Source organism: Protopterus annectens, chromosome 5.part0 (assembly GCF_019279795.1).
Source record: "Protopterus annectens isolate FY-2018-M chromosome 5.part0, PAN1.0, whole genome shotgun sequence".
Lineage (NCBI taxonomy): Eukaryota > Metazoa > Chordata > Ceratodontiformes > Protopteridae > Protopterus > Protopterus annectens.
Window position 1 is genome coordinate 1,778,066,240 of NC_056735.1, and position 27,017 is coordinate 1,778,093,256.

Below are 27,017 nucleotides of genomic sequence, written 5' to 3' on the forward strand. Positions count from 1 at the left end.
TCTTTTGGCAGCCTGTGTCTCTCATCTGTATTATTATATTTATCAATGTCTATCAAATCCAGCATGTCTCCTTTTACATTGTTTCCTTTCTGACTGAGAGTTTCTTCTACAGTTTGTGCTTTCTGCTCTTTCTACCTCTGTGTGGAAATACCTTGTGTTTGAAATTACTGTGATATTTCATTTTGTGAATCATCTTTACTGCTTTCAACAGTTAACTGAATTAATTAGTGATTCTGCACTGTTCTGCTTCTTTCTTCATTTCTTCAATCTGTACCTGTATTAATAAACCAACATTCTGAAGTGGTCTTTGCATCTGGGATTCCCATTCAAATCCTTCACTTCATAACTGATCTATCCCTTCATTTTCAATTTCTTCCATTTCTGTATCAAGCTGCTTACCAGTCACAATATTAGACTTCTGTGTATAGTCTCTTTTTTGTAACATTTATCATGTCTGCATGCCTTTGCCTATATGTATTTTCAAATATTTTTGTTTTTGATTTGCGATTATTAGTTGCCATTGTTTTCTTTTCTGCATATAAACAGTACCATATTAGGTCTTGTGTCTTCTCTCTTTAATGTTTCAAATACCTGTGGACTTTTTGTTCTTTCTTTTGTAGTACTTCATTTTTGCTTCTTTTTCCAATTCACTCAGTGTTTTATTGTATACATATTGTTTTATTTTTATTTGGTCAATTAACGACCTTAAATTGGCATCTGTAATGTCTGACATTTTTTTCTATTTCTATGAGTTTTGTCTTTTGTATGTTTTCCTTTGCTCTTGCAGTATAACCCCTTTTCAGGATCTCTGGGTTAGTTGCATAGAAGAAACAAAACATAATTTATTTTTTATCCTCAAGTGTCCATTTCACCATTTCCAGGCATCTTGTCTGACAGATCAGTTTTTTTTTACTTTTTGTGGAGAATTGTTTTTTTTATTTCCACAGTCAGGCCCTCTATTGAATCAGGGCCTAACACAGCAGCAAGATCTCTTCCATTCCTGGGGGACTCTGCATTGATCACTCTGCCCTTCCCGTCTCTAGTGCCTTTGCCATGGCTGGGCACTTTTTTATCCTGGGATGAGTATACCCATCTCTTCCTATTTTTGCTACTTTTTCCTGATTAGTTAGTATATATATATATATATATATATATATATATATATATATATATATATATATATTCACTTTATATTCTCAAAATACTAAAATACCAAATTTTAGTATCTCAAGACTATAAAGCTGAAAGCCAAAAAAAAGACTCCCAAAACCGCGAAATTCAAAATCGCGATCATTCACATACACATACCACCACACAAACAAGCACACATACACCTACCTAATGACACTACAAGAAACAAAACAACACTCACAAACACAACATAAACACACCTACCCTACCTATAAGCAGGGGTGCAAGCCCTCTTGCACCCCCCCATGTGGGAGGCTGTGCCCCCACAACCCCGCTACTTATATATACTAACTCCAAGGTCGTACTAAACACACAAACACATAAAACTCACCACTACATACACTAAAATCCCTACCTAACACCCTTACAAGAACATCAGTTACCCGAATCCCCAGCTAAATCCACAAACCGCACTGCACATCACAAACGTGACAGCAAAATGGCAGATTTGACATTTCCACATTCAATATTATGCATTTTCACGTAACTGCACTTTTGACTTTATAGTCTCGAAATGCTAAAATTTGATATTTTAGTATTTCGAGATTATAAAGTGAAACTATGCACATATATATATATATATATATATATATATATATATATATATATATATATATATATATATATATATATCAGTTTCACCTTCATGGGATTTAGTAAGCAAAAGGCCCACCATATGAAGGTAGCCAAAAAAGGTTTGAGGATGATTTCAGTGCAAATCAAACTCTGTCTTTCCTTTTCATTTTGCACAGTTTTCATCTCTTCATTCAGCCTTGCCTTAATGTGCCTTGGTCTGTGATTCATCACGTCATCTTTTCATCAGTGAAGAGCTATGTCTTTTAATATGTTCAAAGGAGGTCCCAGTTGCCCCTATTATAAAGATAATTTGATATTGTGAGATGATCTTGATAATTACTGCCCAATTTCCAACATTTCTTTTATTTGCAAGGTTATTGAGAAAGTCATTTAAACCCAGCTTGATTTAATTCTGCAAGACTATCAAGTTTATGCCCAATTGCATTCCATTTTCCACCCTAGGTATTGTACAGAGACTGCCACCATAATGTTTATGCATGACCTCCTCATGGCTAGAAATCATCAGTGTTACTCCATTCTGGTCCTTCCTGATCTCTGTTCAGCATTTGATACGATGGGCCACAAAATCCTTTTAGATCCATCACAGACTTACTATGTGGTTTCAAGTAATGTCCTAGATTGGATTCTTTCTTACTTTTTTTGGTCAAACCCATTTCCTAAAAGGACTGATTTTGGATCTGTTGTTCTGGTGTGTGAGTGTGTATGTGTGGTGTGTGTGTGTGTGTGTGTGTGTGTGTGTGTGTGTGTGTGTGTGTGTGTGTGTGTGTGTGTGTGTGTGTGTGTGTGTGTGTGTGTGTGTGTGTGTGTGTGTGTGTGGGTGTGTGTAACATTTGTATGTAAGTATGTATGTATATATATATATATATATATATATATATATATACATACATATATGTATGCATACGGTAATACTTAATTTTGTCAACTCTAGCTTTTGTCAACATTTATTTAGTTAACAAAATTTGGTGAACTACAAAGATGGCCAACAGGTGTGTGAGATCGTACAATTCTTGGGGTTGGGAAATATGCCTTCTCTCTGACATTGTTTGATCTCACAGTTAGTTGACATTGTGAACGCTAATGTTTTAGTGTTTAACTTCAATACACACACACGCACACACACACACACACACACACACACACACACACACACACACACACACACACACACACACACACAAACATGTATATTTCCATTTTCCATTGGGTAAGCTGATTCATAGGAGAGGTTCTTAATATCATTGCTATGTCAGTGATACCTTAGATTTGCTTTTACTTTCCTCAGGATGATTTTGTCTTTTTTGAATTCACTTAGAAATGATAGCTAATCCCCTAGTAGTCAAATGGCAATTGGCAGAGGACTCATGTCAATGAGAATGAGTGATTGTTGGTTGTCATTTGATGAGTATGAAGTGGTCACAAGCAGAAGTAATTAAAGGGAGTAAAATACAATCACTCACATAGAGAAAGAATAGAGACAACTACCCAGTGCAACTGTAGGAGCAGCAGAAAGGCAGAAGGACAGTAGAGTATGACCAAAGCAGGTTTTTGTAAGTATGGGAATACAGAAACCCCCAAAAGCACATTATAGGAGAATACAGGTTGCAGGAATGTTCTGCATCCACAAAACAGAGACCATCAATTACAATGTGTACAACAAAGTACATTTGTAAAGGTAGTGAGGTCATAACGAAGTAGTCATGAGCACTACCAGCTCAAAGCACCATTCAAGGACAAGCAGACACAGCCCAAGAGAAGTATACGCACACAGCACTAAACACAGCATGCCACTAGAAAACTCACAGAGTCACCATATTATCACATGAATAGCAACAGGCAGCCAACAAACCACAGCAAGCTCAACTAGCTAAACCAATGCTAATGCTTTAATAAGAAAGAATGTCAGTCATGCATATGCATAAACAAAGCAAGGTCCACCCACCCATAACCAGTATGAGCACAGTCAGTGACTATCTGGAAGTCTAGCAACCCCACAATAAATCAAAAGGTCCAGAAGAACAGAAAGCTAATACAAACATCAGTAGTGCTGTAGTACAACAAACATTTTCATTGTATGAATGTCCATCTGCTCAAGTACATACAGACATTGTCCAGTATACAAGCAGGCAAGCAGCAGACAGTCATGACACAACTTAAGGTGATCACTGGTGCATTGCAGGTAGTCTTGGCATAGTATATGTATCCCATGCTGATAGAATATGAGGAAGGGTCTCATCCCAGTAGTGACAATGCCTATATTTGAGAGGCAGCAGCATAGCAAAGTGTGCTGTCTGCTTCAAATGATCAACGATGTTCTTACTCACAACAGCAGACAACGTTTTGTGTACTTCGCTATGTTGTAATGTACACAGTCACTGTACTCAATGATACTGTTCCTCCATACTGTTTGGGGTAATTACTGGGTAGGGATGATATTGTTATGTTGTGGCTGTACCTTCTGTCTTGTGCAGGCATGGTATTTCCTAGACTCATATTTTCCAGAAATTCTATGCCTGTCAAAATGCATGTATTGCCAGACCATTCAAAGATGCCTTCCACTGTTTCATAATGTCACAACACATCTTCTCCACAAGCCATTGTGTGCAGCATGTACTTCAAAAGGTGGTAGGAAGGTGGGCATCATCAACTGCTTCATCTCCATCTGACAGAGTGAAGTATGTGCAGTACTTCTGATGGAGTCTGAACTTCAAAACCTGCTGTCAGGTGATTTTTTCCAAGTGAAACATATACCCATGTATGTCAGCTTCTGGCAAGGCATCAACTAGTGCATCATATGCTGTCTTTTCAAAATCCAGCAGGATATAGTCCAGACTGAGGTTCAGCACCAGCTCTTCAACATAGGTCAGTAACATACTAAATATTCCCTCATATGATGAGTGTGATTTTTGATGATATTCAATATAGATCAAAGGACCTCACCTGGGTATGTCTTGCAATCTGATACATCTGAGTATACTATTCAACTGCTAGTCTATGGAGGACTTCATTGAGAATGTCTAATTGAAAACTGGACAAGAGGCCAGTGTTCACAGATTGTCCTTAGTGTTTTGCACTACATAGGTGCCCTTCATAATTTTGACATCCCACTATATGTCACCAGTTTGAAGGGGCACATCAGTGTTTTCTTGGCATGCATTGTATGGCCTGCTAAAATGCACTTTTGCAACACCACTGGATGACTGAGGCAGGTATGTTGTTCTGAAGCAAATGCCTCCTTCCTCTTCTTTGCTACCAGCTGTGCTGTTTCCACTGCTGCAGCAACACTGTGGGTATAGGCTCATAGGTTCATAGGTAGGTACTAGGCTATCAGCCCAAGGGCCTACATAAGTCTAGCCAATAAGGTTCCCTGGCTTACGCCACCCAAAAAAGTTATTTTCCTGTGCCACTGTCGAGCAGAGACACAGAAGTGATCCCCGGAATGTATCTCCTATTTCCCATGCACTCATCAAGATTTTTCTTGAAGAGTGCTATTGAAGAACTTTGCTTGACATAGATGGGTAGCCTGTTCCAGAGTACAGGAAGTCTCTGGGACAAGAATCTATCCCTCCAGCATGCCCTGTTTATTGTGGTGACAAGGTTTAGGTCCCTAGAGCATTTAGCTTGGAGGGATTGGGATTTATTTAGGTGTAGCATTTCCAACAGATCTGGGTTTGACATAGCTTTATATGTTAGGCAGAGATCACCTCAGAGTAGGTGATATGTTATGGAGTAAAGCTTGAGTTTTTTGAGGCAGTCAGTGTAGGGCATTTGTTTGAGGCCAGTAATCCTCTTTATGAGGTACTTCTGTGGCCTTTCCAGCTGCTGCAGATGTCTTGTGAGGTACATTCCAAAAGAGACGTTGTACTCTATAATGGGTCTAATGAGTGTCGAGTAGCGGGGAACAATGACCTCTTTTTTCCTGGATGAGAACCCTTTTATGTTGAGGTGTGCCACGTAGAAGGACTTCCTGACTACTGTGGCAATGTGATTATCAAAGGAGAGACTGCAGTCCACCTGGGTCTCAAGGTCTCTTATCACGCATTTGGTGTTAAGTAGATTGCTGCCTTTGTGGTAGTTCATGGGTACAAAGTTTTTACCAAAGGGGATGACACTGCACTTTTTGGCACTGAGCTTGAGGCCATGGCTTTGACACCAGGCATCTGTCTCAGTGAGGTCCTTCTGTAGGGTGTCCACATCATTTGAGGACTTGACTATGGCTCCTAGTTGGCAGTCATCTGTGAACTTCATTAGCCAGAGGCCTTCTGTGTTAGCCTGTACTTCAGACAAGTAGATACCAAACAGGAGAGGTCCCAGGATGGAACCCTGTGGTACTCCACTTGTCACTGATTTGAGGTCAGATTTGTAGTCTGCAACTTTTACAGTGTGTGTTCTGTCAGTGAGCCAGTTGGCAATCCATCTTGTGATGTAGGGACTTATACCTAGTTTAGTGAGTTTAGCTATAATTGTATGATGCTGATGACGGTGTGAGTGTGAGTATGATGGTGGCTGGTGTTCATCATTAGTTCTCTTCTAATGACATGGTCCTTCCTCTGCTTCTTGTTTTCCTCTCCTGGATGCAGCTCCAGTAATGCCATCTGTTAGCTGCCCAGTCATTATCAATAACCTTAAATCACTAGCACAGTATATGGTATATCAGTGTCCTGCAAATCGCCGTAGCAGTTCTTCAGAGTTTATTCTACTGAGGGCTGTTATATCCTTCCTACAGTGGCCCCAGCAGTCTAGTATGCATTATATTATGGTCAGATGTAGAGTTAACAGGGTGGTATATCATTTCCTTGAACAGTAACTGTGGGAGATAGTGCAGTGCATGTAACACATATGTTTGTCATCAGTTGTAACTCAGCATAGCTGTGAGAGGTGGCACAGGGTATCACAGCCACATTTTCTACAGACATAAGATGGGGAGTATTTTCTGCAAAGAAACATACTTGTAGGGAGTTATACTCATTGAATTATCATGCTGGCACTGTGTAACGTATCTATCCATAGCAGAACCAGCAAGGACTTGAATGCATCCTAAAATGGATGAACTACAGTTACTTGAGATTTAATACTTTCAAGATAGTGGTCATGGTTATTCACAGAGTTGTAACTAGGGTGGGGTGAAGGTGGCAGCTGGCCTAGGTGCAAGCTGTTAGGGCATATGACTGGTGATGTGGGAGTGCAGTACAAGCATTGATTTATGAAGCCATGAGGATATTGCGTCTTCATAAATGAATGTTGATATTGCATTTGTGGTAATGGCTGAAGTGCTTAAGTGCTCAGTGTGTTCCACTACAGATGTAACAAGAGGCTTGATTCAGTTATAGAGAAGCATTTTTTCTGCTCAGAGAAGACCTTTTTTGCCCCCCCAACTTTGAGTTGAGATTGGAGCCTGTTTAAAGAGTTGCAGGCAATTATTCTTGTTAATTCTGAATCCTAATTGCCTACATTGGTGATATTCTTGAAGTTATTGAGAAAGTGGGGACTCTTGGGACTGTCACAGACAATAGATTAGCACATCAGGACCAAGTGTCTCCTGCTGTGTGGTTGTCTTGTTTCCATCTTCAGAACATTTAACACAGCAAGCATCTCAGGACCTTAGAGTGTCTGCTGATGTTTTGGTCTCATCCCATCAGGTTTACTACAACGTCCTTTAGCTAGAGCTTCCTGACTCAGAGTTTGTTTGCTGGTTTTGCAGATTTCTGCAGCTTGGGTACTTACTTGTACTTCTCATTACTAACACAGTATGAAAAACCTGTACTGGCTTGCTATAAACTCTCATATCACCCTTAAAGTATCTGTCTTTATTTAGAGTTGCACAACATGGGTCCCCTATAACTTGAAAAAGCTTTCTGGTCTCATACAGCCCTATAAGATCTTCATGTTTCTCTTCTATGGTATTGCTAGACTTACACAGTGTAAGCCTGGAATCATCTGGCATGCATACTTTTTATTGCTAGACACCATAACTCTGGAATCTTCTCCCCAATGTATAACAGAGTCTCCCTTGTTGGTTAGTTTTGGACATAAGTTAAGGACCATTTCCTGCAATGAAAGGTACTTGTAGACACTTATGCTTTAATTTTAACATATTTCTCATTTTTATCATTGGTCTTAACTTCCAGTCAAAACATTGGTCTGTAGTACTTTACTTCTCTTTGTTCTGTAAAAGTGTATTGATTTTAAATATTTAGCTATTATTATTAATTTGCATTTGTTTAGTGGAAAAGTCCATGTAGACTGGGATTCCCTTTTCAGTGGAGGTCTAGGAAGAAAAGCTCAAAAAATATAAATCAGTACATATACATTGCAACAAATATGCATGCCAAATGTACAGTACAGTTGAACATATTTATATAAAATATACAGATATAGAGGAGAATATTACATACTTGTTGTTCATAAGGGAAGGAATATAATACACCACACTAGGTGATATTATAGCAGGAATTGCAGGAGCTGTCTCAGCAAGTGACACGATATATATATATATATATATATATATATATATATATATATACTTAAACCTAATGGCACATAGCATCCGGAAGAGCATATCACCTTCTGAGAACAAATACAACACATTGTCAGGAAAGGAATGTTTCAATATCTCCCTAAAATCTAACTCACATACCTTTTCAAACAGGTGGAGCTTACTGTTTAACAGTGGATTAAAAGTACTAGGTCTCTTTAACAAATTGCAATCCACCCTAGCCCCTGAACAATTTTAAGCAAACCAAAAATACAAATTCAATTTCTGTATATGCAGTTTAAAATTAATCAACAATTCCGTTACATTCCCCCTTCTAGCTGGTACAGAACTAAACCTAAGCCTTTAGCTAAAACATCGACATAGCCTTATTTGAATTACTCAATGTGTCAATGGTTTTGAATGTTTTTTTGAAGATTTTACGGATTGTTTTCTTTTGGATGAACTTTTAGTTGACTCATGTACCGCTAACATTATTGTCAACAGTTTGGGGGATTTTAAAGTATATAATTATTCAAATAATTATTGTTCAGGGACCAGGGTGGATTGTAATTTGTTAAAGAGACCTAGTACTTTTAAGCAACCATTATACAGTAAGCTCCACCTATTTGAAAAGCTATGTGAGCTCGATTTTAGAAAGATATTGAAACATTCCATTCCTGACAATGTATCCTATAAAGAAAAATACATGTTGGATGACATTGCCAAAGATAAAAATATACTTTTTATGAAACCTGACATGGGTAATGGCATTGGGTAATGGCACTGTCATTATAGACAAAACTGATTACTGTAACTCTATTAATGTTTTGCTCATGGATGGTACTTATCAGGAAGTTGCACGCAATGAGATAAATGTTTCTTGCAGGAAGGTGAATTTATTGTTGGAAGATATGTTATAGCAGGGTCAGACTACTATTGATGAACATGACAACATGAAAAATGAACATACAGTTATTGGTAGCATTTTTGGGATCTCAAAAATACACAAATGACTTAATTGTCTCCCATTCAGACCTATTGTAGACAGTAAAAGATCTAAAACATTTTTTCATTTCTAAATTTTTGGGTCTTCACTTAAAAAATGGGCTGATGTCTTTTGAATATATTTGTAAAGACTCATGGCAATTTTTATCCCATATGAACAACACAGAGTTGGTTGACAACATGATATTCATTACTATAAATGTTGGTAGCTTATTTTCTGTAATACCCCATGAGGAGGATTTAGTATGATTTGAAAGACAATTATTTGAATCGAAAATGTATGATCTAGATCGGATCAACACCATGGTAACACTTATGGAGGTGGTTCTCAAAAATAATTTTATTTTCTTTGAGGGTCAATTTTATAAACAAATGACTGGGGTGGCTATGGGGGCAGCATGTGATCCCATTTTCACAAATTATGTGTTGTCATATTGGGAAACTGAATATGTGTTTAAGAGTAGATTTAAGGAAAATATCAGATATTACACAAGGTACCTGGATGATATTTTTCTAATTTAGGGTGGTTCAATGGACAAACTGGAATAATTTTTACAGTATATAAATGAGACTGGGGATTTTCTGAGTTTTATGTACAGTTACAGTTGTGAAAAGATTCACTATTTGGATGTGGAGTTGAGTATTGGTGTGGAAAATAGGAGACTGGTCTCCAGGATTTATAGAAAGTTTATTTTTTGAAATTTCTACTTGGATTATACCAGTTGGCACCCTTTTCATCAAAAAAGTCGGTAGTTAGTGAAAGGTCAATTAGTCCGAGCAGCCAGGATGGTGACCAGGGATGATGAATTTATTAAGGAGGTTAGTTTTATCTTGGACATGTTCAAAAAGAGGGGTTACCCAGATTATTTACTGGTTAATGTCCAGGACGAGGTGATGAACAAAAGGTAACATGGTATATTTCAACCTATTTTAGGAAATAAAGTGAGTAAAGAGGTAAAGAGTCCAAATAGGGTGAAGAAGGAAGATTGAAGTCTCTCTTTTATTTTGACCTGTAATAAAGACAGTCTAGCCATATGTGATTTAGTGAAGAAAAACTGGAATGTGTTATCCCACTGATGAGGGCATAATAAATAAGTGTTAGGCCAAAAATTATTTTTAGAAGAGATCAGTCTTTTAAGGACATCCGGGAAAGCAGGTTTATGAAAAACAATAAACAGACTAATAAAGCAGTAGGAAATTTTAAATGTGGCATATATAACCAATGTATGTACATATTGGCAACAAATGCTAAATTTAAATTAGCCAACATTAATATAGCTATTAATTCCCATTTCAACTGTCAATCTAAAAATGTGGTTTATTTAGCCAAGTGCTTAAATTGTCCAGTGTTTTATATAGGTAAAACATCCAGGCGATTAAAGGAAAGAATATACGGACATCTACTAGACATAAGTAAGGGGAGACAAACTAATGCATTATTTAGACTTGTCGACAAATATAAGGACCACCGTTTTGGGTTCTTGGTCATTCAACAGATTAATGCTGACCCATAGGGCAGAACAGTTTCTGAACATTTAGAGATATGTGAACTTAGATGGCAATTACATCTGAATGCCACCATGACCCCAGGTTTAAATGAAAATACAAGTATCAGGTGTATTTTAAAGTTGAAGAATTATGAACATTTTTAAATATATGCACACATAATTTATTTTCATTGTTATTTCCATTTTCCAATATGTTACAAATGTTTGTCTTTTAATTGTATGGACTATTAATTAATACATCAGTTAGGACAATTGTTAATTGCTGGTTTAATTGGATGTGTATTTTAGGGAAGCAAGTGTGTAATTTATTGTTCTGAAGAAGTCCCTAACAGACATCAGGACGAAAATGTAATAAAGTGGATTTTTGGTTTTATCCTCTGGTGGCTGTACCATCATTTCTTATTTTTTGTTGAGTTTCATGGTTTTTGGCTAACATCATTCATGCTGAGCTACCATGCTGTTTGTAATAAAAGTATCCTGTTTGCTGAAACTAATGGTAAATCCTGACATTTCTGACTCAACCAATGAAGGAGACAGAGGAAGTTTTAGAAGCAACAGACATGCCCTGTGAATCATACATTTCCTCTCCATCCAGGCTAGTTACCTAATGTCTCAGACAAAAATTCCAGTTCAAAGATATGGTAAAGATACATTGGGAAACAAACCGTTATGATTTCATTACCATGTCTTTGAAATGAACACTCACAACGCTCGCAGTCTCTTACCTGCTGTTCTGTGACTACACACACACACACACACACACACACACACACACACACACACACACACACACACACACACACACACATTCATCCTCATTCATACCCCTACAAATGTTCAGACTTACACAGTTTGACCGCCCCCCCCCAACTTTGCTGGGCTTAGCTATAATTGGTAATACTCCCACAGGTATAAATGGGTGACAGTTGTCAAAAGGTGGCATTCACTTTTTTCTTCTAGAGCTAAATCTTACTCAACTGAATGATTCAGAGAAACACTAAGGGGAGTGAAGTGGGATCCTTGAGCATTTATGAGTGGGAGCATAGGGAAAAGGCAAAGTTGTATTAACTACCCCAGTGGCTGCTGTATTAGCTTGTAGATTAGTCCACAAGACTGTTCTCCATGCAAAGGCTACTATGAGGGAAAAACCATAGCTGAAAACCAGTCTAAGAATCAGAAAGTCTTACTGTGATGTCGTAACTTACTGAGATAAAACTTTGGCATCTTGGTAAGTCTTTCTGAATCCTAGAGATGGCATCACAGCTGGGATTTCATGATGAATAAAACCTGAAACACTAACAATTGTTAATCAGTGTCATATTACCTCATGTGATTCTGAAAACTTGGGTCAAATACTTTTACAAAAAATGCTGTTTTATCTGTCAGAGTCCTCATTTTACCAAAATGTAAACCTTTTAACCTAAGAGGAAAACAACAACAAAATTTATTCTGCCATGATGAAGTTTAACTCACTGCAAACATTTGACATCTTGAAACATTTTAGCTTGTCTGCAGTAGACACAGTTTCACATAATTTCATGAAGCAAGAAAAACAGATAAAGAAACAGATGAAATCCAGGTTAATACACTTCTTTAAGCAATGGGCCAAATCATGGTAACATACCATTCATCCGAATTACAGAGGGACAGAGTTTTATAAGTCAGTGATTAGCAAACTCAATGAACATTTTGTGCCCAAAAGAAGTATAACATGAGATACAACATTTTTTTTCACAAATGTGTACTAAAAGAGTGAATGTGTTGATGAGTTTTTAAAGGGAATTATATGAACTGGCAGAGGTGATAAATGTTAAGGAAGAAAAATGCATCAGTATAGTGGAAACCTATACAGCTTCTATTTTTTTCAAATTTGAGTATTTTATAATGCTCACACATTAAAATATTCTGTTTAATCTTTAAAAATTAAACTTGATAATCTTGTGGTTGTTTTTTTTCACTCCTATGAGGCTGAAGGAAGGAGGCATTTAATGTCTATTAGCGAATGGGAGACCTGCACATTGCCATTCTGATTGGAGAATGACTGTTCTCCAGCTGGTTGTTAATATACAGGTAATGCCTGCTGAAAAACAAAATCTATCACTTCACAGCAGCATATTAAGCTGCTGTGGAGCTTGGACTGTAGCAGAGATAACGGTCACCATTGTTTTACACTCACTGAACAGCACTTCTGCTGCTGTTTAGCAAGTGTAAAACTAAAACAAACAAAAACTTAAAAAAAAAAGAAAGAAAGAAAGAAAAGTGTGTGTTTATGTGAGTGTGTGTGTGTGTGTATGTGCAAGAAAGTGAGATCAACTAAGCCATTACTTTACACCTGCTAAGCAGCGCTTTTGTAAAATTAAAACAAATGGATAATAAAAAAAAAAAATAGAAAAGTTTGTGTATGCATGCGTGCATGCACGTGTGTGTGTGTGTGTGTGTGTGTGTGTGTGTGTGTGTGTGTGTGTGTGTGTGTGTGTGTGTATGTGCGTGTGTGCGCATGTATGAGTCTGTTTTTGTTTCTGAGTGTGAGAGTGCACAAAAGCGGAAGTGTGTGTGTGTGTGTGTATTAGAGAGAGAGAGAGAGAGAGAGAGATCGAACAATTTACCATGTAGTCCATTCTCTAAGCACAATAATGCCCTCCAGGATGTGTGTTATTGTGTAAATAATACCCTCACAGAGGTATAGAGGCCTTCTGCCTGCTGCCTATTATATCAGGCCTCAGAACACCCCATTGCAGTCATTATTTACACAATAAAACATACCTTAGAAGGCATTATTGCTTGCATAATAAAAGGTTAAGTAGAAAACTGGGGGATGATATGCAGCAATGAGGCTGGTACCATGTGTTTGGGTAACAGGTTTGTACTAGACGTAACTGAAGCCTAAGTCTCGGTTCAGATTTCAGTTTACAATGCAAAGTAAGATATGGCCTATATTCTCAGTACATTTGATTAAGCAACAATTTAGCTAACAGCAGTTTTAACTTACAACATTCCATGTGTATTCATAACCATCAACATTCATCACAGGAAGAACATAAAAGTCCAGAACATCAAGAATGCTTTTCATCAGTGGATCTCTGTCATAAAATTCCACAGCCTGGAAATAAATGAGAAAAAATTATAGGAATTACACTCCCAGAAGAAAAAAAAAAAGATATTTTGCAAGTTAGTTACTAGCAGACGTTGTAGTGTTAAGTCAAAAACTAACCAAAAAAATAAATAAAACATTTTCATATGCAGCACTGTAAGAAATATCTTGACTACTTTTCTCTCAAATGACAAAAAACAGCAACATTTAATAAAATGACCAAAAATAGCACAATGTAATCCAACTGAGAGGTGAAATTGAAAGGGTAAAATTCCTTGCAGACGTGAGAAAGGGTTTTATTTTGTTTTAGCTCTCAAATGAGTACATATTAGAACAAGTGAAGAGAGAACACAGTATTAGACAGTGACAAAAATAAAATGGTAAAACTATGACATTGAGTAAATGACTTAACTGGCATCCAATTCTGTTTCATCACTGATTAATGGACTTGGACATTAATGGAGTTATATAATAAAAAGCGAATACCCTCATAAAAAGAAAATAATAAAGACTTGTGTGAAATAATATCACTGTAGTGCTTACAGACAAAATATCCCAGGATGGCAGCAAATGAAATCCACCATTCTTTTTAACACCCACCATGGGAAGGAACAAATAATAATCCTCATTGCAGAAGTTTTGGAAAGATAGTTCATCAGTTATTTCCTTGACTCAGTCTTTTTTTTAGATGTAATTCATAAAGTTTGGTTAAACAGTTTTAATAAACTGTCTCACTATGATTTTGTAGCACACAGGCCCAAGCTGCACGTCCAGTAGAAATCACAGAGAAATTAACTAATCATGTAAACCCTACTTTCTCTTTCACTAAAGAGTGATGCTGATTTTGCTAACTTCTGCTGCAGTATTTATCTAACCCCAGAAACCAGAGTCACAGTCTTTAAAGTAATCATGGTTAAACAAAGGCCTGAGTGTATCTATCTGTATCTTTATCTGTTTGTATATTGACATTTATCAATCAACCAATGGATTTTGTTAGGTAATTGTAAGAAAATTAAATGTAGAACTAATAGGGTTGCCACCTTTTCAAATGGCCAAAGTGGGACATTTTTGGTACAAACATCAGTTTTACAGGCTAACACATACCCACGGTCAGTACAAAGGATAGAACTTAACTCTTTTGCCTAAATAAAAGCTTAGTCTTGTAGCATTTTAGTTGCTTATTCTGTTTCTTATAATATTTAGGTATTTTAGATACAGAATAACTGTTTTATGCAACTATTACATAAAATATAGGAAATAATTTTGTCCTAAAATCTCAGGACATTTGCCATATTTACAATCTTTTGTCAGGACACAACTGCCCAAAGAGGGACTGTCCCTCGCAAAGTGGGACAGGTGGTAACCCTAAGAACTAATAAAAAAACACTCTTGATTTACCAGAACACTAAAAAACAAAGCCAGCCACACTGGTTAAAACATTCTCTTTCCTCAATCTAAGGAGTGTGGCAATGCAGTCCTGCACCCTATGGAGTCAGCAGGAGAAAGATTAGCATACACACTTAAACTAATAGATGGGATACAGTCATTGTGAATCTCCATAACAAGGACAACCAGTGTATTGTGGATTCACTGAAAATTAACAATGCAACAGATTTCAACTGCACTTTCTACCAATAAGATTGTATGCTTACATACAAATAATTTGCCCACCAAATATCACCAGGATGGCATTAATGCTAATCTCTATATATATTTGTGAAAGACCAGCTTACAGCTGTTCTAGCCCATAAATTTCAAAATCTCCAACTAAATGGTGACAGCCCCACCCCACTCCTGGATAACTTTTATTATCATCACAGTGCTACTAACATCTGGTAAGGACAGCCCACCCTTAGTCATTAAACAGTTGTTGTCTCACCTTGAACGTTAACACTGAGATTGAGCTATATACCAATATTTAGCACATTGCATTCTTCCTGTTTTCTCTAAACTTACTAACCCTTCACAGGTAGGGTTGGCAGAAGATCTATCCAGCTATGACAACCACTGGGTTCATCTGACTCTTTTTCAGGCAGCCCAATCTGATGACAGACAGGCTATGATCATTTTCTTGGTTTTTGAAGAAGCCTTTTTGACTGTCTGTGTTCACTGAGATTATCTTTAGCTGTAATGCTAAAATGTAACTATCTGTCCTTATTTATTATTGCAGTCAAGGTTCTCTGTAACTCCCCCTATAACACTAATATTTCTTTCTCATTTCCTCTAAAGAAGGACAGTTATCAGCACTGCCAGTACCCACTTTAGTGGTCTTTCTAGCTGTTGAACCCTTCTCTCAATGGATTAATGCTTTTCCAAATATGCAGGGATGGGTACGCTTACAAGAATAGTTTAGGGTGTGAACATTTGCAGTTGATTGTTTACTCTTAAAGTGAACCCAGAAAATGACTCTTATTTTATTACAGAACTTGTCCAACTACTTTCACATGTCACAGATCCATGCAAAGCCACCAAAATAGAATTATTCACTGGCAACAAATCAGCTATAGAGTTAAATCCTAACACACCCTACCATCCATTATGTTGGTGTGATACACCTCCAAAAACGTAGGCATTTGCCAACATCTTTTTCCCTTCCATATGTTGGACATGAACTGTGAAGCACACTGAGAATGCCTTCTCATCTAGGTACACAGGTGATATGACTTTAATGTCGCTCTCATATGGCATATACTCTTGTAGACAATTTGGAGAATCACCAGCTTACATACAGCACATCCTTGGGATGTAGGCTGTCAAAACATCACCTAGTGAAAATGGTACCTGCAACTACAACATGCAGTTCTACATTTTCCTCTAAAGAACCTCAATCATGTAGGTAAACTTCCCTGACTAGGGCACAAGGAGGGATACTAAACCTGGCCCAGTACACTGGAAGCATGCACACTTCTATATACAAATCTCTAACAGAAATGCTAAAATGCATGCAGGCATTAGAAATGAGCTAGGTACCTTTCAATAAGAAACAGGCAAAGAAGCAAGCCCAGCTTCAAATATCTGTGTTAAGAATTTTGCAGATAACTTGTTCCATTTAGAAAATGTCTTGCTTCTCCTGCATGATGGCTCATAGAACCCCATTCATAGTTTACATCACAGCATAGCTAACTTCAAAGTTTACTTAAACTTTTGGGTTTCTACCTCCATCTTACTAGTTAGGAGCTTTCAGAAACTAAATTCTTATCAGGCAAACGTTGGGGTCACTACCATGCACACCTCATTACTACTTCTAGGGTTGGCTGAGTGACATAGCATGTGTCTGCTGTGTTGCAAACCTCACAGTATTCTAAATGGAAAAATCTCTTAACCGTATCATTACAGGAATTCAAAACATTCATAAGAAGGTAGGTTAGGGTACTTCTTCAGTTTCTGATTGTGACATTTCCTAACTTGTAACTGATAGGACACTGTCTGATTGTTAGCTTACGCCTCCTTGTGGATGAAGTCCCTGAAGGAACTCGTATGTCCTTACATTATCTCCTGAGTAGTGTGCCGTACATTCTAATTTATAAGCCTCGACTTCGTATCACGATCAGTGCTTAGTTACACGCTTTACTCCATGCTTTATATGGTCATATTTATGTTATGTTATGATTTATATTAAGTAAGTTGTTGGGCCAGATTCATGAAGGTTACCACAAAGTATACATTATGTGTTCACTTTGTGTGCACACTTTCTGAAATCAGAAAAAGTCCTACCATAATGCTTGTGTTGTCTATTCACTCAGAAAGATTACCCTAAGTGCACACATAGTATATACTTTGTGGTAATCTTTATGAATCTGGCATGTTATCTTTTTTGAGTTTCACAAGCTTGTCATATAACAATTATATTTGTTTCTATGATTTCAGGTATCAGCAATGTGTGCAAAGTAATATTTGTTCTTTATCTTACTGTCCCTTTTGTGTATATGTTTCCTTAGACTGTTAAGATGCTCTGATGAAGCATTTTCTTGATGATGTAATGAAGATGCAATGAAAACCAGCAATACTATTTGGCTAAATAAATTCTTTATTGTTCCAGAACTTGTTTTTGATAAGCTTGATGTCTGAGGAGTAAAATATCACTGTTATATGACAAATGTAGTGAAAAGTAAACAAATAAGAGCCATCAGCAGCAGCCTGAACTCCAGAAAGATTACATGGTCCTGTTTTCATTAAACTCATGATGAACAACATCTCCTGAATAATAACCCAACCAATATCTATTTCCAATCCTTACAGTAACAAAGTGAAATCAGCATTAACAAGACAACTGTACAATAACAGCATCATAATTAATAAGGCTACCAGCTAATATATTTTGGCATGTTGAAAATTTACACATAAAAAGGGAACGATGAAAGAACTATAGTAAATCATATTGAATGGCCACATCAAAGCAAAAACATATTATATTTGCAGTTGTCTGTTGAGAAAGATCTAACTTTGCATGGTTTTGATAGTGGAAAAAATGATAAACCTTTATTCTGCAGTGCATTTCTTAGACTTGTTTATTTACAACAACCTCCATCTATGAGTACTTTTAGTCCTTGGCCTGAAAATGTTTTTTTTAAACAAAGTTGACTGCATTAACACTACAAATGTGGTAATCTTACAATATAATAATGCCTAGTGAAAGTTAACATTCCTTTGCATCTACTTTTCTGAAAATGCTGTGTTCTTTCATAGGTATAGTATTCGCTTTCCAATGCTGATGCTGGTGGTACAAAATTAGGAAATCATACTAAAAGAAATTGCTTGAATCTAACAAATCATTGCTCCAACCAGCCTAAAGCATAGATAAGAATAAATCCCTTCATGCTCCATTTGATGCTTGTAAAATAACTGACTCTCCCAAATCCCTCTCCACTTGCTCTTTTTCAGATTCAGTTCCACCTAAATTTCTATAAACTTGAGAACCACCTCCTTCACCCTGCACTATACACTCCAAGGAACTAGCTCCCTTTATATCTTTTTCTTACAAACTGTGACTCTAATTTTTCTTATAGCTTGTCTCTGAATAACTTACTTACCACTACCTGGAATAACAATGGCTGATACTTTTTCAGCTGGTCTCTCTCGCCCTGCTGTTCTCATCCCGCTCCGTTCACCCTGCGGGCTCACTCCTCTCACCTACCCTTCCCCCAAATCTCACTCACCCCCAGTGCTCCTACAGTTATTCTCCCATAGAAATCCCTCCCTCTCACCACCATCCAATCCTCTATCACTTCCTCTCCACCCGTTCCTCCACCCTCCCTAACTCATACTATCACACTCCTCTACCACCTAAGTGACATTACCCTCCTCCCTACATAATCTGACAGCCCCCACCTATCATGATCTCTCCTACTCCTAAAACCTTTATTTCCTCATCTATCCTCTTCCTTCTTCTATTACCTCTATACCATGCTATCTCCTACACCAATATCCTTCTACACCCTCTTCCTTTTCCTGTCCACCTCCCCCACACAACACACTTCCATAACATCTCTGCCTCTCTAGTCCCCTCTCACCCTATCCTTCTCTTAAAAGTAAAACTTTTCCCAACTACTACTAAGGACTATAAACCTAAACATTTTCCCAACTACTACTAAGGACTATAAACCTAAACCTGTCTTCTACCAGTCACATCTATCTATGTGCAAATCAAATATACTTATTCCCTCTCTCACATACCTTCGCCTAGCCAGTGACATTCACCCAAATCCTGGATCAAACTCCTCCCCAACAATCCACCCTTGCAGCCATACTAAATCCACCAGTAAATACCTCAAATTCCTCACCGTTAAAGTCCAAAGCTTAAACAATAAATTAACCCACTTTCATGCCTGGCTCAGTCACAACTCACCTGATATCGTAGCCATCTCAGAAACCTGGCTAAAACCACATATATAAGCGACTCCAAATTCCTTCCCCTTGGATTTCAGTCTCTACGATCTGACTACCACAGTAAGAAAGGTGGTGGTGTAGCATTAATATATTCAAACCAGTTGTCCTTTACCCCATATCCTAATCCCATCCCTTATTTTAACAATGCTGAACTTGTAACCGGCCTACTAAAGATAAACAACCATAAAAGTATCTGCTTCATTTCCCTCTATATTTCCCCAGGTAACAACACCAACACTCTGGAAGACATCCTCTCATGGGCCTCCTCTAATATTAAGCTAGAAACCTGTATATTAGGAGATGTAAATATAGACTGGAACAAAATCAATAACCCTAACCCCACTATGTCAATCAATCTATTTAATTACACATAGCTTATTAACTCCATTACTAGGCCTAACAGCGATGGTGGTGCTGTGGTAGCGTTGTTGTCTTACAGTAAGACGTTGTTTATTTTGATTCTCAGCTAAAGCATCTTCAGTGTGGAGACATGCGTGAATGGGCGTACCTTCGTTGAAGGTTGTGCATCAGGGCTGGCAACTCGGCATGTAAAAATCTTCTGCCCATCATTAGCAGACCGGAGTTCCACTGTGGTGACCCCTAATCGGGAAAAGCCGAAAGACTCAACAACTAGGCCTAACAAAACTAACTCCCCTGGCTCCATACAAGACTGGATCCTCATATCTCACCCAAACAAAGTCATAAAATCTGGTGTCATTTCTGACCCATAAGGAGACCACCTCACTGCCTTTGCCCATCGAGCTACCCTCTCCTCCCCTCACTCCCACCACTTCATTCATACTCATAACCTCTCCAACTTTAATCCTACTACTTTTTCTGATTCCCTTAAGTAAGCTAACTGGAACCCCCTAAAAACTCTTCCATTAGATACAGCCGTTGAATTTTTCAACACTTCATTCCTAAATTTTCTTAATTCCCTAGCTCCAATAAGAACATAAGGAGTAAAAACAAAGACCACCCCATGGCTAACTAAAGACACTAAAAAGATCATGCTACAATGAAACAAAATAGTCATTTAATGAATTTTTGCAGGCTCTTTTACAGATAATTTCATTATTTCTAAATCTCTTATATTATTCAACACACCTGTACCTCAAAGTGTTAAAAGGTTAAGCTTCCCTTGTTATGGTCTATTCTAGCAGTGGCTAGGAAAATAATAACCAGAAATTGGATTTCAGATACACCTCCTTCGTTCAATGAATTTAAAAATGTTATGAATATAGTGTGCCATATGGAAATAAACACAATTAGGTCAAGAACAACTAGAAAAACATCTTATTATATTGTATGGGATAATTTACAAAATTTGTTAAAAAAATCCTAATTTCAATAGCATGGTATTTTAGTTTAATTAATTGATCTGATTGTAGTGGATGTCTTTGTAAATACTTTAGTTGTTTTGTTGAATGTTATAATCATATCTATTTTTAATTACTTGTATAAAATTGTTATGATATTTCTCTTGTATGTTAAAACAATAAACCTGTTTTGAAAAAAAAAAAAAAGATGGCATTCACTTTTTTCTTCTAGAGCTAAATCTTACTCAACCGAATGATTCAGAGAAACACTAAGGGGAGTGAAGTGGGATCCTTGAGCATTTATGAGTGGGAGCATAGGGAAAAGGCAAAGTTGTATTAACTACCCCAGTGGCTGCTGTATTAGCTTGTAGATTAGTCCACGAGACTGTTCTCCATGCAAAGGCTACTATGAGGGAAAAACCATAGCTGAAAACCAGTCTAAGAATCAGAAAGTCTTACTGTGATGTGGTAACTTACTGAGATAAAACTTTGGCATCTTGGTAAGTCTTTCTGAATCCTAGAGATGGCATCACAGCTGGGATTTCATGATGAATAAAACCTGAAACACTAACAGTTGTTAATCAGTGTCATATTACCTCATGTGAATCTGAAAACTTGGGTCAAATACTTTTACAAAAAATGCTGTTTTATCTGTCAGAGTCCTCATTTTACCAAAATTTAAACTTTTTAACCTAAGAGGAAAACAACAACAAAATTTCTTCTGCCATGATGAAGTTTAACCCACTGGAGACATTTGACATCTTGAAACATTTTAGCTTGTCTGCAGTAGACACAGTTTCACATGATTTCATGAAGCAAGATAAACAGATAAAGAAACAGATGAAATCCAGGTTAATACACTTCTTTAAACCATGGGCCAAATCATGGTCGCATACCATTCATCCGAATTACAGAGGCCAGAGTTTTATAAGTCAGTGATTAGCAAACTCAATGAACATTTTGTGCCCAAAAGAAGTATAACATGAGATACAATATTTTTTTTACAAATGTGTACTAAAAGAGTGAATGTGTTGATGAGTTTTTAAAGGGAATTATATGAACTGGCAGAAGTGCTAAATGTTAAGGAAGAAAAATGCATCAGTATAGTGAAAATCTACATAGCTTCTATTTTTTCATATTTGAGTGTTTTATAATGCTCACACATTAAAATATTCTGTTTAATCTTTAAAAATTAAACTTGATAATCTTGTGGTTGTTTTTTTTCACTCCTATGAGGCTGAAGGAAGGAGGCATTTAATGTCTGTTAGCTAATGGGAGACCTGTACATTGCCATTCTGATTGGAGAATGACTGTTCTCCAGCTGGTTGTTAATATACAGGTAATGCCTGCTGAAAAACGAAATCTATCACTTCACAGCAGCATATTAAGCTGCCGTGGAGCTTGGACTGTAGCAGAGATAATGGTCACCATTGTTTTACACTCACTGAACAGCACTTCTGCTGCTGTTTAGCAAGTGTAAAATTAAAACAAACAAAAACTTAAAAAAAAAGAAAGAAAGAAAAGTGTGTGTTTATGTGAGTGTGTGTGTGTGTATGTGCAAGAAAGTGAGATCAACTAAGCCATTACTTTACACCTGCTAAGCAGCGCTTTTGTAAAATTAAAACAAATGGATAATAAAAAAAAAAAAAAATAGAAAAGTTTGTGTATGCATGCGTGCATGCACGTGTGTGTGTGTGTGTGTGTGTGTGTGTGTGTGTGTGTGTGTGTGTGTGTGTGTGTGTGTGTGTATGTGCGTGTGTGCGCATGTATGAGTCTGTTTTTGTTTCTGAGTGTGAGAGTGCACAAAAGCGGAAGTGTGTGTGTGTGTGTGTGTATTAGAGAGAGAGAGAGAGAGAGAGAGAGATATCGAACAATTTACCATGTAGTCCATTCTCTAAGCACAATAATGCCCTCCGGGATGTGTGTTATTGTGTAAATAATACCCTCACAGAGGTGTAGAGGCCTTCTGCCTGCTGCCTATTATATCAGGCCTCAGAACACCCCATTGCAGTCATTAGTTACACAATAAAACATACCTTAGAAGGCATTATTGCTTGCATAATAAAAGGTTAAGTAGAAAACTGGAGATGATATGCAGCAATGAGGCTGGTACCATGTGTTTGGGTAACAGGGTTGTACTACATGTAACTGAAGCCTAAGTCTCGGTTCAGATTTCAGTTTACAAGGCAAAGTAAGATATGGCCTATATTCTCAGTACATTTGATTAAGCAACAATTTAGCTAACAACAGTTTTAACTTACAACATTCCATGTGTATTCATAACCGTCAACATTCATCACAGGAAGAACATAAAAGTCCAGGACATCAAGAATGCTTTTCATCAGTGGATCTCTGTCATAAAATTCCACAGCCTGGAAATAAATGAGAAAAAATTATAGGAATTACACTCCCAGAAGAAAAAAAAAGATATTTTGCAAGTTAGTTACTAGCAGACGTTGTAGTGTTAAGTCAAAAACTAACCAAAAAAATAAATAAAACATTTTCATATGCAGCACTGTAAGAAATATCTTGACTACTTTTCTCTCAAATGACAAAAAACAGCAACATTTAATAAAATGACCAAAAACAGCAAAATGTAATACAACTGAGAGGTGAAATTGAAAGGGTAAAATTCCTTGCAGACATAAGAAAGGGTTTTATTTTGTTTTAGCTCTCAAATGAGTACATATTAGAACAAGTGAACAGAGAACACAGTATTAGACAGTGGCAAAAATAAAATGGTAAAACTATGACACTGAGTAAATCACTTAACTGGCATCCATTTCTGTTTCATCGCTGATTAATGGACTTGGACATTAATGGAGTTATATAATAAAAAGCAAATACCCTCATAAAAAGAAAATAATAAAGACTTGTGTGAAATAATATCACTACAGACAAAATATCCCAGGATGGCAGCAAATGAAATCCATCATTCTTTTTAACACCCTCCATGGGAAGAAACAAAAAATAATCCTCATTGCAGACGTTTTGGAAAGATAGTTCATCAGTTATTTCCTTGACTCAGTCTTTTTTTAGATGTAATTCCTAAAGTTTGGTTAAACAGTTTTAATAAACTGTCTCACTGTGATTTTGTAGCACACAGGCCCAAGCTGCACGTCCAGTAGAAATCACAGAGAAATGAACTAATCATGTAAACCTTTTACTTTCTCTTTCACTAATCATGTAAACCTTTTACTTTCTCTTTCACTAATCATGTAAACCTTTTACTTTCTCTTTCACTAATCATGTAAACCTTTTACTTTCTCTTTCACTAATCATGTAAACCTTTTACTTTCTCTTTCACTAATCATGTAAACCTTACTTTCTCTTTCACTAATCATGTAAACCTTTTACTTTCTCTTTCACTAATCATGTAAACCCTACTTTCTCTTTCACTAAAGAGTGATGCTGTTTTTGGTAACTTCTGCTGCAGCATTTATCTAACCCCAGAAACCAGAGTCACAGTCTTTAAAGTAAGCATGGTTAAACAAAGGCCTGAGTGTATCTATCTGCACCTTTATCTGTTTGTATATTGACATTTATCAATCAACCAATGGATTTTGTTAGGTAATTGTAAGAAAATTAAATGTAGAATTAATAAAAAAACACTCTTGATTTACCAGAACACTAAAAAACAAAGCCAGCCACACTGGTTAAAACATTCTCTTTCCTCAATCTAAGGAGTGTGGCAATGCAGTCCTGTGCCCTATGGAGTCAGCAGGAGAAAGATTAGCATACACACTTAAACTGATAGATGGGATACAGTCATTGTGAATCTCCATAACAAGGACAACCAGTGTATTGTGGATTCACTGAAAATTAACAATGCAACAGATTTCAACTGCAATTTCTACCAATAAGCTTGTATGCTTACGTACAAATAATTTGCCCACCAAATATCACCAGGATGGCATTAATGCTAATCTCTATATATATTTGTGAAAGACCAGCTTACAGCTGTTCTAGCCCATAAATTTCAAAATCTCCAACTAAATGGTGACAGCCCCACCCCACTCCTGGATAACTTTTATTATCATCACAGTGCTACTAACATCTGGTAAGGACAGCCCACCCTTAGTCATTAAGCAGTTGTTGGCTCACCTTGAACGTTAACACTGAGATTGAGCTATATACCAATATTTAACACATTGCATTCTTCCTGTTTTCTCTAAACTTACTAACCCTCCACAGGTAGGGTTGGCAGAAGGTCTATCCAGCTATGACAACCACTGGGTTCATCTGACTCTTTTTCAGGCAGCCCAATCTGATGACAGACAGGCTATGATCATTTTCTTGTTTTTTGAAGAAGCCTTTTTGACTCTCTGTGTTCACTGAGATTATCTTTAGCTGTAATGCTAAAATGTAACTATCTGTCCTTATTTATTATTGCAGTCAAGGTTCTCTGTAACTCCCCCTATAACACTAATATTTCTTTCTCATTTCCTCTAAAGAAGGACAGTTATCAGCACTGCCAGTACCCACTTTAGTGGTCCTTCTAGCTGTTGAACCCTTCTCTCAATGGATTAATGCTTTTCCAAATATGCAGGGATGGGTACACTTACAAGAAAAGTTTAGGGTGTGAACATTTGCAGTTGATTGTTTACTCTTAAAGTGAACCCAGAAAATGACTCTCTTATTTTATTACAGAACTTGTCCAACTACTTTCACATGTCACGGATCCATGCAAATGCCACCAAAATAGAATTATTCACTGGCAACAAATCAGCTATAGAGTTAAATCCTAACACACCCTACCATCCATTATGTTGGTGTGATATACCTCCAAAAACGTAGGTATTTGCCAACATCTTTTTCCCTTCCATATGTTGGACATGAACTGTGAAGCACACTGAGAATGCCTTCTCATCTAGGTACACAGGTGATATGACTTTAATGTCGCTCTCATATGGCATATACTCTTGTAGACAGTTTGGAGAATCACCAGTTTACATACAGCACATCCTTGGGATGTAGGCTGTCACAACATCACCTAGTGAAAATGGTACCTGCAACTACAACATGCAGTTCTACATTTTCCTCTAAAGAACCTCATTCATGTAGGTAAGCTTCCCTGACTAGGGCACAAGGAGGGATACTAAACCTGGCCCATTACATTGGAAGCATGCACACTTCTATATACAAATCTCTAACAGAAATGCTAAAATGCATGCAGGCATTAGAAATGAGCTAGATACCTTCCAATAAGAAACAGGCAAAGAAGCAAGTCCAGCTTCAAATATCTGTGTTAAGAATTTTGCAGATAACTTGTTCCATTTAGAAAATGTCTTGCTTCTCCTGCATGATGGCTCATAGAACCCCATTCATAGTTTACATCACAGCATAGCTAACTTCAAAGTTTACTTAAACTTTTGGGTTTCTACCTCCATCTTACTAGTTAGGAGCCTTCAGAAACTAAATTCTTATCAGGCAAATGTTGGGGTCACTACCATGCACACCTCATTACTACTTCTAGGGTTGGCTGAGTGACATATCATGTGTCTGCTGTGTTGCAAACCTCACAGTATTCTAAATGGAAAAATCTCTTAACCATATCATTACAGGAATTCAAAACATTCATAAGAAGGTAGGTTAGGGTACTTCTTCAGTTTCTGATTGTGACATTTCCTAACTTGTAACTGATAGGACACTGTCTGATTGTTAGCTTACGCCTCCTTGTGGATGAAGTCCCTGAAGGAACTCGTATGTCCTTACATTATCTCCTGAGTGGTGTGCTGTACATTCTAATTTATAAGCCTCGACTTCGCATCATGATCAGTGCTTAGTTATACTCTTAACTCCATGCTTTATATAGTCATATTTATGTTATGTTATGATTTATATTAAGTAAGTTGTTAAGCCAGATTCATGAAGGTTACCACAAAGTATACATTATGTGTTCACTTTGTGTGCACACTTTCTGAAATCAGAAAAAGTCCTACCAT

At 37.1% G+C, this 27,017-nt stretch overlaps 1 protein-coding gene across 3 annotated transcripts in view; it reads right to left on the reverse strand.

The window, feature by feature from the left end:
- Nucleotides 1-27,017, reverse strand: part of CPB2 (carboxypeptidase B2) — a 475,453-nt gene that overhangs the window by 172,858 nt on the left and 275,578 nt on the right. For 2 of the 3 annotated variants that reach the window (XM_044071577.1, XM_044071579.1), the window contains exon 7: nt 23,334-23,444. The exons of the other annotated variant lie outside the window; for it this stretch is intronic. In XM_044071577.1, the coding sequence (XP_043927512.1) occupies nt 23,334-23,444 (111 nt within the window). The remainder of the gene's footprint in view (nt 1-23,333; nt 23,445-27,017) is intronic. 3 annotated transcript variants of the gene reach the window in all.